The sequence below is a fragment of the Schistocerca nitens genome, chromosome 7 (assembly GCF_023898315.1).
Source record: "Schistocerca nitens isolate TAMUIC-IGC-003100 chromosome 7, iqSchNite1.1, whole genome shotgun sequence".
In the NCBI taxonomy this organism is placed as follows: domain Eukaryota; kingdom Metazoa; phylum Arthropoda; class Insecta; order Orthoptera; family Acrididae; genus Schistocerca; species Schistocerca nitens.
The window spans coordinates 43,811,131-43,831,970 of NC_064620.1; the positions used below are offsets into that span (position 1 = coordinate 43,811,131).

Here is a 20,840-nt window from a genome sequence, read left to right on the forward strand (position 1 = left end):
TCACTCCACATGCTGATCTGGAACCCTAATGCTTCTGTAGTTAAATAGATCTCATGTTGCTCTCTGCTATAATGCTCTAGTACAACTACTGCCCTCTCTTCATCAAAAACAAGAATAAATTCAAATTCTCAATAACAATGCCAGTGTAGCTATTAATGTGACACTGGCACATAGGTGATGGCAATGTTCATGTTATAAAGTATTTAAAATTTTGAGGAGCTGTTTTGCTATCCCTTTCCCAGACATTTTTGCCACCAGCTATAATTTCAACTTGATTGCCTTTCTTTCATTTAATCTGCTTCTGTGGTAATTTTTTCTACTGTTTACGGAACATGGTACTAGGTTCAACTTTCATGAACATCCTCTGTGTGCAAATTTTTGCAGGTGGATGTAGAGGGGCCTCTTCCATGATGTCAGTATAATGTAGGAACATCTTTGCACCTCGTAGCATCAGAATGTTCTTATATGGAGTTTTGTCAGAAGTTTTATTACCACATTTTGTTTTGTATCTGTTGGTTGTTTATCACAATCATGCTCTAGTGCCAGAAATTTATTTTATGCCATTATCACTGCAGATATATGGGGTGGTTGTAATTAAACTTTTGCTACTTGAGCCAGTGTAGATGGAAAACTATTTACTGTGTAGGTACCACAGTTTATCGGACTGATGTTCAGACTGTGTGCTGCAGGATTTCATTTTTAGTAGTGTTAGTGTCATGACTGACCATTAGGTACTGGTACAGTGATGTAGAATTGTAACATTTGCATTAGTGTGCATTACAGTTGCAAACTGTAAATGTAGGTCTGGATAAGATGAACAAGGCTTTACTTGTAAAACTGAATTTTATTAAAACAACAGCAATAGTGCTGCTGCTATTCACAAGTCTCAATGCATTAGAGGAATGTGGAGAGGTCCTCTTTCTGTAGCACGGTTGAAGAACATTATTCAGAATCTTGAATTAACTGGCAACTTTGGAATTGCTGCTAATAGAAGCCAGCTGTCGATTGCACCACAAATTGTCGAGTAAATTACTGTTGCCATGCCTCAGAATGCTGTATGCAATGTGCGATCTTTAAGCAGTACACAAGCTGTATCTTGACAGCTGAACATTCCATGGTTCATCATTTGAAAACTGCAGTGAACGGCTGTGAAATGGGTCTCTAATAGTGTCTGTGGCTGTCTTTGATGCAGATGGTCATCACATTGAGCAATATTTGTAACCTAGTGCATGAATTTGGTATGCAATTAAAAAATGTTACCCTTTTGTGCAGAGATTGAACTGTGTTTCTTTCAGTGGTTTATTTATCATTTTTCTTTTGCATATCCTTACAGATGTTTCCACAAAATTTCATTGTCCTATAGTCACTTGTTTTTCATGGAGACCCTCTCAGATAGTGGAAGTTTAATAATAACCACCCCGTGATTACTCTTCTTGCTTCCTTTCATGGTTTGTTAAGTACATGCTGTATTTTCTTTAAAGAAGGATCATTATCAGTTGTACTGTCATGGGTTAGGTGACATGACCAAGTTATAAGTATTTATTTTCCAGCTCTTGACATTTTGTCACTGCTTTTGCATATTTGGAATTCTCAGTATAATATGCTATTTTGACTGTAACATGTTTTTCAAGGCATTACCATCACATTATGTAATGTCCCCAAAACTTTCTTGTTCTCCAGATCTCTTCCATGTCTACAACTGTCTTTCATGACATAAATGGGTAGTAATGATTTGTGCAAAAGTCTACCTGGCAGTTTTCACTTTCATCTGTTTCCTCAGCCCACGTTCTCCTAGTATTTTCATTCTCTTTTTTTCCTGCTGTCGGTTCCAGGCCTCTCTCTTAATTAAATTTTGGTTTCCCTTAATGTTGTGAGTAATTTATTTTATCCCATCATACCTCTCATCATCATCATCTGTGAATATAGTAAACATATAGACTTTTACTATTATGGCTGGTGCTGGCTCTGTGTCTGTCTTGGTTATGATATCACATTCACTATTTTTGTTTATAGCAGTTGACTCACAATAGGATTTTTTTATTTGTTACTAGACCTACTCCTGCATTAACCCCACATGATTTATGTTGATTACCCTTTTCTCCAGGATTAGAAGTAATTTCATTGCTGCCGCCATATTTCACTAACTCCAATTATATCGTATAACACCAACCTATCCATTTCTCTCTTTAAATGAAGGTGTCTGACATTCTGTGCTCATGGAAGTACACTCCTAAGAAGTCTGCATCAATTCAAAAGGTGGGCTGATTTTATCTCTGAAATACAGGGTGTATACGACCCGGGAGATCCGGGAAAAACCCGGGAATTTTTTCATCTGGGAGAAAACTGGGAAAAAGCCGGGAATTTTTTAGAATTCCGGGAATTTTTCATTGTTTTAGTTTTCAGTTAAATTTTTGTGATTTTTGACTGGTAAGAACCAATATTCTAACAAAGGATATTAGTGTATCCCGCTACTGCAGAATAATACTGCAGCAACAAAACGTGAACGAGAGAAAAACAAAACGAAAATAAAACTTAAGTTGCAAAGGAAATGTGCCATATACAACAACAGAACAGTGCTCATATAAGTGTCTGCCAACAGCAAAGTGTGTCATAGGCTTTAGGAAGACTATACAGTGCTTCGTAACAACAAATTGCCTCCAATGAGCATGACGTGATAACTGTTTAAATTAGATTCGTTTGAGCAGTTGTGGGCGGGCTCTTACGCATGCGCAGTTGAGTAGCGTTTCGGTAGTACCTTCTCCCACTTCTGGTTACAGAAGTGTGGCTGGGCGCAACTTCTTAATATTGCCCCGGTTCGGAAATATAGTAAATCTGGTGCTGAGGCACAGAGCAGTCTGAGTTGTGGGGAGGTGGATCGTCTCCCTGTGACCTGTGTTTACATTCAGTGATTTTGTTGTTTCCTCTTCGATTATTGCTCTCATGTTAAATGATAACAAAACGGATTTTTGTGGCCGGGAGCTATCAAATGAATTAAAATACATTCGCATAGTTACGGAAGGATAAAATATGTCATTAGTTTCAGATTTTATTTCCAACTTTCTGACAGTCAAGCATTGATCGCTTTGCAGAACAATGAAGTTATTTTTGCCGTTTTGCTAAAGAGACTTGGCTTTTATTAATCTTTTCTGCTGAGACAGTCAATTTATTTGAAATGAAGTGAGGGAATAAGGTATAGTTGTAGGTAAACAAATATCGATATTTATGGCGCTCTACGCCACATACCCCCCCCCCCCTCCCGACACACACACACACACTCTCTCTCTCTACCGCACAGTATGGAGTAAGTCCCTGTCCTGTTGGAAGTTAGGAAGGTAACGTACAGTTCTTCTGCATCAGGCGGAAGCGGTCGATTGGTGGGAGACGGGGGGTTGAAACCCAGTACATCGACGGCGAATTCAGCAAGCGACGCCAGTGGCTGAAGACGACATCCCGTCCTGGAGTGGAGGTGTAGCACTTCATCAGCAGGCAGACGGAGAATCACCTTGCCAGAAGGCCTAACAAACGCACGTAAATTGCCACACGCAGCACTTCTGCTCAATTTAAAGCGGCGCACCACACGAGAATCTGCACTTCCTCCCTCAACATTGTCACATGCGAGTACCACACACACCGTATCGCCATCTACGACAACAGATAATATATGTATGTCATCGGGGTGTACATGTGTTGTGTATTCTTGGGTGGCACCTGTACGAGCAATGGTAGGGAGGCAGGGAGGTGTGGGAAAGCCATGGCAGGGGGAAGCATCTGCTAAGAAGGGGGTGGCAGGTGCACTTGACTGCGCAGGCGACAACCTTGGGCGATCAGCTGACAGACGAGGGAGCGTGACCGAAGGCAACGAGGAGCCAGTGTGGATTGAATGGCATGACAAAGAGCTGTCACACGAAGATGTTAACACAATGGTAGAATCCGAGTGGTTGGCAGTTCGACTGCGAGGGCTGTGAGGAGTGAAACCCCAAAAAGATTGGCCACTAGAATTAGATGAACGCAGAGAAGGAGCAGTGCTTGGAAGAGAAGCACGCTGTGGAGAATCAATACCCTAATGCATGGTGTGAGAAGATGGATGGCCGCTCGAAGCAGGAGTGGGAGAAATAGGGGCAGAATCAGGGAGGTTCACCTGAGGCTCAATGAAAGCTGGTTTCGTTCGGTTGAGTGAGACCGTGGTTACAGAGTCTTTTATGAGGAGATCCATGTTATTCTGAGAGTGTTTGATGACCTTGTAAGGACCTGTGTAGGGCGACTGAAGCGGGGCTTTGATTGAGTCGTCTCTGAGAAACACGTACTCACAAGAGTCTAGCGTGCGTGGTACGTACACGCGCGGCGTGGAGGTGTATGAGCAGCCGGAGGTGGCGGCTGAATTTTGCTGCAGTGCAAGCGCACCCGCTCGAGAAGTGAAGGGAGTTCAGAGGGCCGTGGAAGTGGGGTCGGAGTGACTAATTCTCGAGGCAAAACCAGAGGTTGGCCATACACAAACTCGGCTACGGAACCCTTGAGGTCTTCCTTGAAAGTCGCACGAAGGCCAAGAAGCACGAAGGGCAGTGCCTCTGTCCATAGTGAGTCATGGCAATGCAAGGAAGACCTTAAGGTGCGATGCCATCGCTCGACAAGCCCATTGCTTTGGGGTTGGTATGCAGAAGTATGAATTTTGACAATACCACATATTTTTCATAGGTCAGAGAAAACTGAAGACTCGGATTGTCACCCCCCGTCAGTGGTGAGGTAAACAGGTGAGCCAAATCTAGAGATCCACGAATCTAAGAATGCTCGACTTACTGTCTCAGAGGTACTGTTTGGAATAGGCACAGCCTCAGCCCACCGAGTCATCCTGTCAATAGCTGTAAACAAGTAACGGAAACCCTCGGAGGAGGGCAAAGGACCTACGAGGTCGACATGAACATGGTGAAACCGGCCTGGCGGTTGGCAAAACAGCCAAGGGGTGGGGCAGTGTGCTATTAGTGACTACTGCAATACATGACGCGGCACAACAGTCATATGTCCGTGAAGCGGAGCAGGCAGTGGCGGACGGGCAAAGCTGTGGCGCTGAGGGCACGGAAGTACTGGTGTGCCAACTGCTCGTAGGCTGCGTAAAGGCCGCACGCGTGTTAACATGGGCGAGGTTGGTACACCGGTTCTTGGTAGAGGGCCGTGCCACTACAAGTGCTGTAGGTGCGAGTGGGCGTGGCCGAACAGCAGATGGCCGTAGTTCATTGCCACAAGCTTGGGAAGTTAATTGTCCATTCGGAACGCAAGGAGCATGAGCACTCTGGCATACACAGTCATTACAAGAGGGGGTGCTGACACAGTTTACAGAGTTCACAACATTGCCGTTAACGTGTGTGGGCATGGGAACACCAGATTGGCACGGATTGACCTTGTCTGTAGTGGACGAGTCGTCTCCTTGTAGTGCCGTGAGGCGTTGTTGTGTGGCGCAACTTCGAAGACTTGGCGCACTCCACTAGCCACTTGTTTGTCCAAGATTGCAGCTCCAAGGGTGGGGTTAAATACTTCTTAGCACAGCACACCTGTTTGGTGTTAGCCGAACTGTCACTCAGCGGAGCGAAAGGAATATGTTTGTTAAGGGGGGAGGGGGGGGGGGGTAAAACACAGTATTTTGCACAAAATCTAGTGACAACTTATTGTGCTTGAGGAAATCAATTCCGAGAATAGGTTCTTCAATTGTTGACACTAAAAACGTCCACTCCAGCTTGCACTCGGGTGAAAGTTTCACTGTATACAAAGTAGAAACCGAACACTGTAGGGTAGACAAGTTCACTGCACGAAGTACTGTTTTGTGTGGTTGCACCTTATTGGTTGCTAGGCGAACCGGCAGCAAAGAGACGTCTGCGCCAGTGTCTACCAGAAAACGTACACCTGATTGTAAATTGCGAACATAGACTCGACCATACTTACTGCTGTTGTCCGAAACGGAGTGCAACGTTGGATGGTGCCCGTTCTTTACATCGCAGGAGGTGGCACCATAGCCTACCTGCGGTTGGAGTTTGGGTAAGAACACGGTGACTGGCATTTGCGAGCTTGCTCCCCTAATCTTGCGTGGAAGAAACAGTAAGGTTGGGCGGGCCTGTGCTCCTGTGGGTAGTTGCTAGGTGACGGAGTATGTGACCCAGAGTCTTCCACAGAGGCCGATGCACTGTCGTTGCGGGGAGTTGAAGGTGCAGGCAGGGTGGCTAGTTTAACAAACTTGTTATTAGCAGCACCAGACAAGGGCGTGGTGTCAGAAAGCATCTTAGTGCGGTCATGTTCAGAATGCAGTGCACGGAGCTCACTTTGCCTGGCGGAGTATGCTCTGTCGGCGGCGCGTAAACGTTCATTTACTGGCCTATCTTCATACACAGAGATTGCAGTCTGGACAGGCAAAGGCAGCTTATCAGTCCAGATTTCTGCGAGCGTGTCATCAGGCATAACGTGCTCATCGACGAGAAGACGGATGCACCGCCACAGCTGGGACGGAGACCTGTCACCGAGACGCTCTTCGTAGATAAGTTGTCACACATTTTCTCTCCTGGTTTTCGAGACGCGCTCCAGTGTCGTCTGTTTCGCCACATCATACTTCTGTGCTGGGGGAGGGGGAGGGGGAGGGGGGGGTGCTTTGACCAGATCATAAAATAAATCGACGCGGTCGTGAAGATGGTTCACGAGGCAGGCGAAGCGTGTGTTGTCGTCCAAAGCACAGACATTGAATGTTTGCTCAACCAGGTTAAACCAGAACTCCGGGTGAGCGGGTTTGAAGTCTGGTAGTTTCGGCAGATTCGGCACTGCAGTCACTGCGGAGGCGCACCTATTACTTCGGACGGAAGTAGAGCATGCAGAAGATAGCGAGTCCGAAATATTGGCGTCCCGTAATGGCGGGAATTGCGAAATTCACTTGACGCCGAGGGGGGGGGGGGGCTGGCTGAGAAGCGATGGACGCTCGAACGGTGTGACGATCGTAGTCAAGATGTGCATTCTCATTGACGTGGTAGCTCGGAGAGAAGCCACAAGTACTTAAGTACGCCGGTGAATGTCCGCTATGCACTCGACCATGAGTGGTGGGGCTGGTTGTAGATGTCCGAGTAATTACTGTCCAGCACAGAATTGTTGATTTGATTAGAAGCAACACAAGGATCCCACACACGTCCACTAGGATGCACACTCGGTGTGATATTTGCTGTTTGGCGAGCATTGAGCACCTGTTGACTAGCCGGTGCGAAAGGATACACACGTGGCGGGAACTGATTCGAGTTTGAATTTACTACTGGACTTTCCAAAGTAGCAAAACTTTGCTCGATGCCACAAACTGTATTGAATTGTGCGTTCGACACAGGAGTAGGAATGTTCCGAACAACACTCTGTGGAGAACATGTTGGAAGGTCTAGGCTAACAAAGCCAGAGTCCGCGACCGTTGGCGGTTGGAAGAAATGGCTGAAGGATTCCGAAGAGTCTTGCGGCATGTCCACTATGACGGCAGGAGTGCTGGAGAGATGTTGCTGAAATCCGGGCGGCGGTGAGTGCTGAAAGGCCATTGTCTGGAGCTGAACAAAGGCCCTCGTGATCGTGAAGAAACCCTACACGGTAGGTGCGTAAATAACCTTCGGGCGGTAACTCGGACGCGTATTACACAAAAAATGGGGTCACCAGTGAGGGAATAAGGTATAGTTGTAGGTAAACAACTAGAATTCTCTCAGATACAGATTTATTAGCACTTGACTTCTACACAGATACAAGTCCGGAGGCTAACACCTTTAGCGTCCAACATCCTGCCCAAAGCCCTCTCCTCAAAGATAGCACACTTACACACTGAACAAATATCGATATTTATGGCACTCTAATGCCACAGAAGTGTTTAATTTCACACTATTGGCTAGTTTCAACTGTTTGCCGCATTTCAAATGCATATGTGGCATTATGCCATAGTAAAAAACCAAACATAATACAGTACTGGTACTCCAAGAAAATTTGCATACGAATGTGCATTTTAAGCCGCATTGTGCATTTTAGTATGGTTCACGAAATTCCAATGCTCTTGAAATATCCTCTGATGTCTTGTTTCTTTTATGACATAATGTAAGATCTCTTAATGTTTTACACAAACGAACACACGGGGTTCCTGCGTCATCGTAGCTGTGCAAGTGCGGTGACACTTGTTATCTGGCACTCTTTGGCAACTGCTGAAACGAACCTATTTCTAAAAGGTCGTGGGAAAATATTGCGAATGGTGGTTTGAAAAGCGTTACATTCAAAGCAAATTTCCTTTCACACAAGATAACTATGTGCAAGAATGTACGATGAATTTCTTAAATCACAGAGAGTTTGACTCTCATTTAAAAATCAACTCTTTGAGGACGACCATCTAGAAGAATTTCGAGCCCAGAAGATCAGACATTTACACCGTTATTAAAAAATTTTCCTAGCACATTTGTTTGATGTATCTTAAAGTGTAACACGCGCAAAAAAGATCAACATTTTATGTGGAAGCTTAGCTTTTCTTCCAGCTTATAAATCTTAGAGACCAATATTATAAGTGAATGCTAAGTATATTAATTTAAACCATTAACTATTCTTATTTATGTTTTCGCGCTATTTAAGAGTGATCTTGCTATTGGCTGACTGCATTACATGTCCTACGCTGTCATCACCTGGCGAGATCACGTGACATGAGCTGTGACTGGCTTACAAAAGCGCATCGGAATCTCGATTTCAATGCTTCAGAAAGTGACATGCAGTGTTTGGTGGAATTCAAATTTATACCGTCGTATCTTCGTAATACGAAAATAGGCAGCGTACATGTTGCTGCACATCAAAGATCTTTCAAAACATGTTTTTCTCCCCTGAGTTTCGTTTTCTAAAGTGCCAGTAAATTCTACGTTGATATATAAAATCATAAACATCCAAGGACTGATGAGGTTTACAGTGCCGAGGAACACGGAAAAAGTGTATTTTCACTCGGGAGAAAGTGTATTTTTAACCGGGAAATTCAGGATTTTTTTTTTCCTTGTCCACGTATACACCCTGAAATATTTTACCCAGTAGTATGTCACCCTCATTAATCCCTGCATCAGAGCTACATGTCCTTAGAAATTATAATTACAGTAGTTTCCTCTTGCTTTCAAATATTTGCAGTACCAACTTGCATCTGCATTAACTATTAATCTAATTTTTTAAATTCTTTACCGCACTAGCTAGCTCTCTTCTGTGTACCTCCTCCTGCCCATCACATGTTTTCTTATTGGCTACTTAGAAACCAGGCCTCCAGAATTGCAGTATTCAATTATTTTATCTTGCTTGTGCAATTATTAACAGAGTTAAGAAGCATCAAAGTCTTTTCCAGGTTTTAGTAAATTAAATTAACTTTATAATATTTTACCTTTTAATTCTGACATTGGATATTTATTTTCAGACATTGAAGTACCTACAATCGACAATGTTCGATCAAGTGCATTGTTAGCCATACTGGTAACATGTGAACACCAGGTTCTATGTGTGGGACCTACAGGAACAGGAAAGTCAGTGACAGTAGCATCAACACTTTCAAGAGGCTTGCATCGCCGCTTTCTTTGTGAATTCCTGGCCTTCTCAGCACGGACATCAGCCAACCAGACACAAGATCTGATAGACTCAAAATTGGACAGGAGGCGAAAAGGTGTTTTTGGGCCACCACTATTGAAGCGACTTGTTTTCTTTATCGATGACCTTAATATGCCAGCCCTGGAAACATTTGGGGCACAACCACCTATTGAACTATTGCGACAGTGGATGGATTTTGGAGGTAGGTCTTGAAATGATGGTGGTAGTAATTGCTTCAGAAATACATGGAAATATTTTGTAGTAAATCTGTGTGTGTGTGTTATACTTATTTTGTTAGTTAGTCAGTTGGGTGATTGATTTGGGTGAAGGGGACCAAATAGCGAGATCATCAGTCCCATCAGATAGGGAAGGATGGGGAAGGAAGTCAGCTGTACCCTTTCTAAGGAACCTCCCATTATTTGCCTGAAGGGATTTAGGGAAATCGCAGAAAACCTAAATCCGGATGGCTGGACTCGGGTCTGAACCATCATCCTACTGAATGTGAATCCGGTGTGCTAACCACTGCACCATCTCGCTCTGTAGTTATTTTGTACACCACTATGTAGAAACATGTAAATTTTATGTCACAAGACTCAAAATTTGAGCTCCACACCAAATTATCCAGGAGCTAATCATACAACAATGCTGCCTGTAAAAGTAGAGAATACTTAAAATTTTGTGTGTGACTGGAACAGTAATACCTCCTTCACTTGCTAACATAAAGATGCCCTTTATAGAATCTCACAAGAATCAGAACAATGTAATTCCTAGTTTGTTAATATATACCTTGACCGATTCCACATCCAAAAAAGTACTTCTTCGTGATGGCATCTGTGGAACATGATGAATGAATGAATGAATCAGTGAAAGTTCTCATTAATATTTCACCTTGCTCTGAAATGAATAGAGAACATGATTTCTTCACCAATTAATATTCCATCAAAAGATTTAAAACTTCAGTGACTATAAGTACAGGGCTATTACAAATGATTGAAGCGATTTCATAAATTCACTGTAGCTCCATTCATTGACGTATGGTCACGACACACTACAGATACGTAGAAAAACTCATAAAGTTTTGTTCGGCTGAAGCCGCACTTCAGGTTTCTGCCACCAGAGCGCTTGAGAGCGCAGTGAGACAAAATGGCGACAGGAGCCGAGAAAGCGTATGTCGTGCTTGAAATGCACTCACATCAGTCATAACAGTGCAACGACACTTCAGGACGAAGTTCAACAAAGATCCACCTACTGCTTACTCCATTCGGCGATGGTTGCACAATTTAAAGCTTCTGGATGCCTCTGTAAGGGGAAATCAATGGGTCGGCCTGCAGTGAGCGAAGAAACGGTTGAACGCGTGCGGGCAAGTTTCACGCATAGCCCGCGGAAGTCGACGAATAAAGCAAGCAGGGAGCTAAACGTACCACAGCCGACGGTTTGGAAAATCTTACGGAAAAGGCTAAAGCAGAAGCCTTACCGTTTAAAATTGCTACAAGCCCTGACACCCGATGACAAAGTCAAACGCTTTGAATTTTCGGCGTGGTTGCAACAGCTCATGGAGGAGGATGCGTTCAGTGCGAAACTTGTTTTCAGTGATGAAGCAACATATTTTTTTAATGGTGAAGTGAACAGACACAATGTGCGAATCTGGGCGGTAGAGAATCCTCACGCATTCGTGCAGGAAATTCGCAATTCACCAAAAGTTAACATGTTTTGTGCAATCTCACGGTTTAAAGTTTACGGCCCCTTTTTCTTCTGCGAAAAAAATGTTACAGGACACGTGTATCTGGACATGCTGGAAAATTGGCTCATGCCACAACTGGAGACCGACAGCGCCGACTTCATCTTTCAACAGGATTGTGCTCCACCGCACTTCCATCATGATGTTCGGCATTTATTAAACAGGAGATTGTAAAACCGATGGATCGGTCGTGGTGGAGATCATGATCAGCTATTCATGTCATGGCCTCCACGCTCTCCCGACTTAACCCCATGCGATTTCTTTCTGCGGGGTTATGTGAAAGATTTAGTGTTTAAACCTTCTCTACCAAGAAACGTGCCAGAACTGCGAGCTTGCATCAACGATGCTTTCGAACTCATTGATGGGGACATGCTGCGCCGAGTGTGGGAGGAACTTGATTATCGGCTTGATGTCTGCCGAATCACTAAAGGGGCACATATCGAACATTTGTGAATGCCTAAAAAAACTTTTTGAGTTTTTGTATGTGTGTGCAAAGCATTGTGAAAATATGTCAAATAATAAAGTTATTGTAGAGCTGTGAAATCGCTTCAATCATTTGTAATAAACCTGTAAGTATACTTCATTTCTGACCATATATTTTTAATGGAACTAAAGCACAGGATGGGAAAAGTCCAATTGGGTTATTGTGTTCTGGAAACCATCCAGGTACATTGTTGGCATATCCACTGGGGACCAGCATGCAAAATTCCTGAAAGGGGGGGGGGGGTTAATTATAATGAGATAAACAGCAACACTTACACCACCAAAATAATTCCATTTCAAGAACAATTTTTCATTAGATTACTAATAATAATGCATTGTACTTCATGAAGATCAGTTAAATTTTTAATATCAGAAACAATTGATTGGAAATATTGAATTCACTGTGGTGGTTTTGTATAGAGTGGCAGTTTTGATTATGTGCTTGGCAACTCCATAGTGAGCAGTGACAGAAATTGTAAATGGTGCTGTCAGTCTATCTATTGAAAACAGAGGAGATAATACTGAAAACGGACACAAAGAAATGTACCAAAATTGGATTGATTATCCAGTTCTTTAAATGTGATAATTTTAATGCTAATATACCATCATTAGATATGATGGTATCACAAGATTTGGTGAGTGAAAATGTGTGGGAAAATATGATTAAAATACCTAGAAGTGATGAAGCAGTCTCAGAGGTGGAGTATTTGTCCTTTAATTAGATAAAGTTATAGGCAACAACAAAGATAAATCTACATCATCAAAGAGTGACAGTGCAGTAGGAAATAACTTTTCAACATCCTGGATGAAAAATCAACCATGTTTAATGTTTACTACTATTAATGAAGAAGACCCATTAGTGATGATGTTTTGCTGTGCTTGTGTTAAACATGCTCAGCAAGTGTGTAAAACAAATAGAACTTCATCTGGTCAAAAGATAGTATAGCAAGGAAGAATACAAAAAAGAACCTTAATGGCATATATAAACATAAAAAAAGTGTTATTCAGATTGTATACTGCAGGAAAAAATATGCAGAAAGCAAATACATGTTTCTACATGCACAGTAAATGCTTGTGAGCTATTTTAACAAACAGGAAGGAAAAAGTAAGATGCAACTGTTACAGTGTTGTAATCAGTTTGTGGCTACAAAAAGAAAGTGTAGTTTTCATGACTATCAAGATCTTATACAGCTACCAATTACAAATGTTGTAGACATGGGAACCCATCTTCATACAGATAATATCTCAGCAACAATGACTAATTGTATTGTGGAACAATTTCTTTTAAAATTAGATAATTTCTTTGAAACTGGCTGACCTTTTTCCCATTTTCGTGGACGTGTCAGCTGATAATTTTTCTGAAAAACACTTGAGTTTACATACACGAATAAAAAAATAACACATTCTACTGTTTTTGTGAAACAGTATCAATGGAAAATGCTGGCACAGAGTCCCTTGAAGAAAAATTTATCCAAGCTTTCTGAAAAGATGGCATAGGCATGGAAATGTTTAAGGAAATATCTATAGAATTTGATTGAGATAGAGCTGCAAGTTTGCTGGTAAAAAAGAAAGTGCTGCAGCTAGAATTTGGAGAATCATATACCCACACCTGATTAGTGTACACTGTAGGATGAATCCTGTTTATGAACAAGTTTTTAGTGTTATAAATTCTGTTCATAGCTCTCAATGCTTCTTAGATGAACTTAATAAAATTTTCAGTAAACCGCATACAGCTGAAAAACCTAAAAACATCGTGGCATCCTTATGCAACACAGCTTACCTGAAAGTTAAAAAGCTGTCATATATGTTGGATTTCTAGTGAGAAGGATGATTAATTGGCAGTATTCAAAGTTTTTAGTTGTATCATGCACTTCTTAATCGCAAAATCTGAAGTGCATGAATTATGAAATAGAGATTGTCGAAAATTGGCAAGGCTTTATAATAAGCTTCCCTGAGAACAAATTTTCTATTGATGGATTTCTTATCAGATAAATCATGTGATCTGTGTCCAATTACTGCAGCAATGCAAAAAGGGTATGTTTCCAACTGTGAAACAGCGAATAAAATTAATTCCACAACACAAACTCTTAAGTATATGCTTGTTAAGGATGACCTTTAGTTGAATTAATGCAAAGAAAATCACATAGTGTACCATAACCTCCAACCTGAAGAGTAAGCTGAAAACAGAGTATTTGACAGAATAAGAGGACAAATAATCCAAGGTTTAATAAATGAACTTAGAAGGCATTCTTCACATAATGTGATACAGTGTTTCTCAGTTTAATGGTAAAAGTGGATTGTACAGTAACTCTGATGTATATAAAGCAGCTCAGTTGCTTGGTTTGGATGGTGACACTGCAGTGGAGGGATTATAAGTCAGGTTGTCTAACCATAAATGTTTTCCCTGTTTTTGAACAATGAATATGGAAATTCAGTTCTGTGCATCTCTCAACTGCCACACATGGATGAGGTGTCAGCATTGCTCATAGTGTCAAACCTGCCAAAACAATTGTCTGTTGGTGAACCTTTACAGTCTCTAATGACAATTAAACCTGATAGGTCACCATTGAATTTGTGAGATGTCTTTACATCTCAGATGTGCCGCCTCCAGATGTCCTTCAGCAGGTAAGTCTTACTTGCTAAAGTAAAGGACCAAGCAGGAGCTTATGACTACAAAACTTTTCTTTAAGTTAAGCGTAATTTTGTTTGACATATTTTAATATCTGTAAGTCTTTTAAGCTGACAAATTATTCATGCATGCATTTATATATACTTTTAACTTTCCATACCATAATTTTTTCACTCAGCCAAATTTTACCAATATCACACAGTGCTGGAGATTTCTGCTACTGGAATTAAGTTACTCCTTCAGGCTCTAGTTGTTGCACTGGTGGGATTATGACAGGACTAATAATTATATAGTGAGCAACATTAATCCATCCATTAATCTATAAGATATTCAAAGTCCACAGCAAGCTGTCACAGACACTCGGCCACTTTGAGATGTCTCAGAGATGTATTTGGGGCTTTGGTCCATAGACTTGTATTAGACAATCATATACTGGAAAAATACCAATTTGATTAAACATTTGTTTCAGTTTCTGAAAATGTAACATGTGACTGTAATGCACTGGCAGGGGTGGCTTAGAGACTCACATGCACTGAATGTGTGCATTATGGCTGCCTCGAGTGTAGTCTACACCACCTGCACCTGCCCGCCAATGAGCAGACGGGTGCCCGGGAGTGCCTGTGTCCTAAGGGGCAACAATGGAACATATTGATCTAGACCTTTAATCGTCTGCAATATGAAGTACAGGATCACTGAAATTCATTCCATTTATGACATTAGTGTAATGCCAATAATATCTTCTTTTTTGTACCAAATGCATCAAAATGCAATTTTTTGTCCAGGATCATAAGCTACCATCAGTTACTTGAATTGTGATAATACTAATTTTATATCTGTATATGGGGGATGAGTGATTATAAGATATAGGTGCCTGAAGTCCTACTGGGTAATAGATAAAGGAATGTCACTGAAATCATATATCGATTATGACCCATCTGGATAGCCGTGCACATTAACATGCCACTTCAGGATTGAGACAGGCTGACTCTGGATCAAATTTAGAAAATTTAGGAAACGTACACACACTTTCATGTAGGAAACACTAGGTGCAGACATTTGGAGTATTGGCATATACTTTCAAAACACTGTGCCTGGCATCGACAGAATGCATTTCACCAATTGTAGCAACTTAGAGGGAAATCTGAGGAAATCCTACTCTTTTTCAACAAATGAGGCAGAAAAAAGACATCATTTCATGTTGGAAAGATGTAATTTTGATACCGCTGAGTTGAACATTTTCATTCATTATTATATTATTGCAGTGGTTGGCTGTCTCGCGAAGACCTTGTAGTGGCTGCTATCTCATCTGCAGTACCAACTTCAAACAGGATCTTAATCACTTCCAGTGTGGCTTCAGGAGATACCATTCCATTGCTGATAACCAAACTCAGTTGAAAGTGGCTGCATAAGAAACATTTTTATGCAAGCTATAATTAATACCCTTTTGATTTTAAATGCTTAGGAGATCTACATTATTATTACCTAGAGAGACCTTGGACAGCTCCAGCAATAAGGCGTCTGTGGATATCCTCACATTATTATGCAGTCCTCATAGAAACAGTGTTTCTTCATATAAGAAATAAGTGAATTTCTGACAGACTGATTCGAACAGGAGGATTTTGGCACTCAAGGTAGAATCTTAGATGTTAAGGACTCAGATTTTGTGACTTAATAATTGATTACAGTTTGACATGACTACCACATTGTAGGAATATTTATACTGGATCTCTTAAGGTATTTGTTACGTGAAAGTTCTTTAGTTATAGGTCATAGAGAACAGACAAAGTAATTCTGCTCAAATTCTGTCAGATGTTGATATGATGGCAGATGCATGGGTGCCAATTTTTTGGTTCATATCTGAAAATCAAGTGCACTGTTTGGAATGAGGAAATGACAGTTGCTTACAGGACTAATCCCTTAGTCATCCTCCGCAAAGGTACTATCAAGCAACCATTTTTCATATAGCAGCCATTTCTCTGGGTAATACAGCTTACAAGTTGTTTGGTCACATCACAATCACTAGTTTCAGTCTTGCTTACCATCTCTCAATTGAAATGCTTTTTATAAATAACTTGCATGTCACATACCCATCTGCGACACTTCCCTTGAGAAACATAGTTATCAAATGTCAGTATTTACCAAGAATTAATACCAACTGGCACCTTTGATGCTGAACAATGCACCATCTATTGAAGTGCAGAAGAAACTACTCTCTAGAAATTAGTTAATGTGTTTATTTTTATTGTCTATCTGTCAGGTTCTGTGGGACTATTCAAGACAGCTGCTTGGCCATGGAATGAGTTAGTACATAGTTTATGGTATGCTTATAAGAATTTTTGTAATTGAAATAGTTTTTAAAAAGTTGTGAGAGAGTATATGAATAAATAACACATTAAAAAGTCTTCAGCTGCTGGAAGGAACTCTTGTGCTAAATAGGAATAGTGTGCCACAAGGAACATTTCAAGTTGGATTTAAATACTTAGGGTTTATTACTCAATTTTTTCAGTACTGCTGGAAACTTAACTGATGAAACCTAATGAATAGTTCACACTTTCCATACTGTGCTTAAGAAAGTGTTATCCAACTGCATATTGTTTTTCCATACAGCTTTCACTGAATGAATGTTGCAGTTTCTTCTGAATGAGTCGGTATTGTCAACAACAAATCTTGTGAGGGAATATATGTACAAGTGTGGCACATTTGGAATTCCAAGACACTTGAACAGCAGCTTGCATGTCATTCATGGCCTGGCACCACAGATCTGTCTGATCACCCTAATCTAAGTTAAGAATATACTTGGTGAGTGCACAGCATTTCCCCTAACCATAACACCATACAAGATAATAGAGTGAAAGTATGGTAAATAAATAAGCCTTTGCATTTCAGGGACAGTGGAGATCATTCTTACAGTTAAGACAGAAGCATTCAGCTCCTACACAAGATGTTAAATGTGATACTTGTACCCTCATTCCTAAGAATTTAAAATGATTGACTTGACTTTCACTTTTACAAGAGTTTCATGTCACAAACAGTATGCTTTGTGTTTTGTTGCAGTTAACAACCTGTTGCAGAAGTATTGCTTGGTCTACACATTCAAAAGGTTTATCAAATAAAAGAAAATAGCTACTGTCCCCAATATGTCATTTAGTCCTGATAGTGCATTACACACAAAAGAATACATTGCATATTCTGTGGATACCAGTTACCTGAAACCAAATTGTGAGTCTTGCAGGAAATTGTGTACTGATATGTGCCCTGATCCTCTTGAGCATTCCTTTCTCAAAAACTTTTGGAAACAGTAGTAGCAACAAAACTGATCAGTAATGTGTCTACATTACATCTTTCACCCTCTTTATGAAGTGCTTTCACTTGTGAGTATTTCAGGTTGTTAGGAAACTGATCACATATAAAAGACATAGTACACAGTTGATAGATTACAGAACTAAGCTTCTCGTCTGCACAGACTCTCTTAGTGCTCTACAGGCTATTCAACAAATCAGATTGGGTAGTTCAGATGGTTCAGGACACTATACTTATTCTGCAAACGCAGAAGAAACATGTGGCCTTCTGCTGGTACTTGGGAATCGAGGGAATGTGGAAGCTGACAGAACAGTGAAAGCAGTGTGAGGAAAACACTGCAGTTCATCACAGTGTACTCCCCCAGACTATCACATTATGGGTAACAAAGAGAGTGATGGCTAAGTGGGAAATTCACTGGCTGCAAGTGGGCAATAAAAAGCTGTGGTTGGTCAAACCAGTTATTCAACCATGGTGCACTTACTTCCTTTCACACTCAAAAGACAGACGATGTTGTCTTCACTTGCCTCCAAATCGGATACAACCCAGTGACACATGCTTATCCCTTGCAGCATGGTGACCACCAGAATATGGTGCTTGTGGTCTGGCTCTCACAGTATTAGAAGTAGTAGTAGAAGTAGAAGTTTATTGTCTCATAACATACAACTTCAAGCCATTGACTTTAAAGTACAGGAGACTCATCAAAACACAAAAACTGGTTTACAATTTTCCTTATAATACCAGTAATATAATATACAGTACTGAATAATTACTTAATTAAGCAGTTAATAATTTTTCTTCAAAAGTAACAAACTTTTAAGATCAACAGTCCAAAGTACTTGCTCTCTCCTGCTCAATTTTTCAAGTTGTCATTTATGAATTCTTCTGCGGAATAGTAACATTTCTGCACTAGTTTCTCATATAAAGATTTTTTCAGTGTTTCTAAATTCATGCTGAGCATTTCTCTTCCTTTCACTTTGTTATAAATTTTCATACCCACATAATGTGGAGTTTGAGCATAAAGTTTTAAATGGTGGGTGGGCAGCTTAAAATTATTTTGATTTCTGGTGTTGTAATCATGTTGAAAATGATTTGCTACAAATAAATCAGGGTTACTGTGTACAAAGATAATCAGCTCATATTTGTATAGTGAGGGAACATTTAGTATACTCAGATTTTTAAGGAGTGGGCGACATGATTTTCTTCACCATACATTGTGCATATGTCTAATGATGGTTTTCTGAAGTTTTAGTATTTGACATATGGTTTGAGTTACCCAAAAATACAATACTATACCTTATTACTGACTCAAGTAGCTGTAATATACTACTTTTCTTATGCCCATACTGGTAGCATTGTACAATATTCTCATTGCAAATGCTAGGCTATTTAATTTATTTTCAAGGTACTGTATGTGTGATCCCCATGATAGATTTTTATCTAGTTGCATTCCTAGGAATTTCACACAGCTAGCTTCCTGCAAATCCTGGTTTCTGTGACTGACCTGAATATCATTTAATTTTGTTTGTTTTGTTTTAAATTGCATTAACTGAGTCTTTTCCATGTTTAATTTTAAGCCATTTAAATCAAACCAGTTATCTAAGTTTTCTAAAGTATTTAATACAGTTTGTGGAATTTGATCTGTAACGTTACTTACAATGATTAAAGATGTGTCATCTCCAAATAAAACTGAGTGACACTCAATATTAAGTGGCAGATCATTTACGTAAAACAAAAACAGAATGGGACCTAAGGCAGAACCTTGGGGTACTCTATATGAAATGGTTTTCCAATTTGAAGTATAAGTTCCTCTCTCTGATGTTATAACCACTCTTTGTCTTCAGTTGGTTAGATGGGATTTAAACCATTGTAATACTGTGCCCCTAATTCCATACTTTTCCAGTTTACAGAGTAGCAAGGAGTGATTCACACTATCAAAGGCCTTTGATAGGTTACAGAAGATTCCTGTGGCATGCAGTGAGTTGTCTAGAGACGAGATAATCAGCTTTGATCACTGATCATAATGCCTTTGATTTGTTTTCACTATCCAATATAAATCTATTATTTGCCAGTTCTTTGGCTGCCTTTTCAACATTTTTTAAAAATATGTTTGTAATCTTTTGCATCATGTGTCATGTTCTAACTTCATGTGTGTTGTATGCTGATAGGAAGGAAGTCTTTGGTCTACTAAGACCCTTAAATATCAGTTCTAGACAATGACTAGACAATATCAAGAAAATTGTTGACATTTTAGTGTGTTTTTGAGTGGCTGTTTTATTTTGGCAGTCAACCAGCCAGTTTATGCCATAAGCTGTTTTATTTTTTACTAGTAATGTATGACAATGACCTGAACAGATATACTGGAGTATGTATACTCTCTGATGATGTAGTAATTGATTGATAATTGCCTGTTTCCTGAAGCTGCATGTGATGTAGTTGTCTTGGAACAACATCTTTCAAGAGTTCTATATATTTACCTGGGCTTATAGAACTGGTTTAACTTTCCAACTATTGACAATAAGTGATTATTAAATATTTTACTCATCTCTGATGATCACTAACAGTTTTAGCCTCACAGAGAGGTATAATATGTTGAGCCACCCACATTCTGCCCTGATACTTCTTTCACAATTGACCGTATAGTTTTAATTTTATTCTGAGAGCTTTCTATTCTCTTAGTGTAAAATATTGTTTCAGTGTGTCTGATGACATTCCTCAGCACTTTGCAGTATTATCTATAGTGAAATTCTGTTACTTGGCTCTGACTGTCCTTCACATTTTGATACAATTCCATCTTCTCCTATATAATATTCTAGTTCCATTAGTTATCCACATCATTATCTTATTAGTACTGCCATTTTGTGATGGATGGATAAGAGCTACTAAATAACTGATGAAGGTATGATGAAATTTATGTGTGTCATTCAAGTTATCAGTATTGTAGACTTCTTGCCAAGTTGGCCCTTTGAGATAGGATTTATATGTCTGTATTGTAAGTGGACTCACTCTAAATATTTTGTTTACTACTTTAGGATATGACACTGTTTTGATTCCTTGTAGTATTACTGTCTTTGCATTATTGTCTGACAGATCTTTACTAATTATTCTCAC

The 20,840-nt window shown here is 40.2% G+C and overlaps 1 protein-coding gene across 1 annotated transcript in view; it reads left to right on the top strand.

Moving 5' to 3' along the window:
• Positions 1-20,840, top strand: part of LOC126195465 (dynein axonemal heavy chain 1-like) — a 963,710-nt gene that overhangs the window by 422,936 nt on the left and 519,934 nt on the right. Inside the window, exon 35 of the mRNA XM_049934091.1 lies at positions 9,416-9,784. Within this exon, the coding sequence (XP_049790048.1) occupies positions 9,416-9,784 (369 nt within the window). The remainder of the gene's footprint in view (positions 1-9,415; positions 9,785-20,840) is intronic.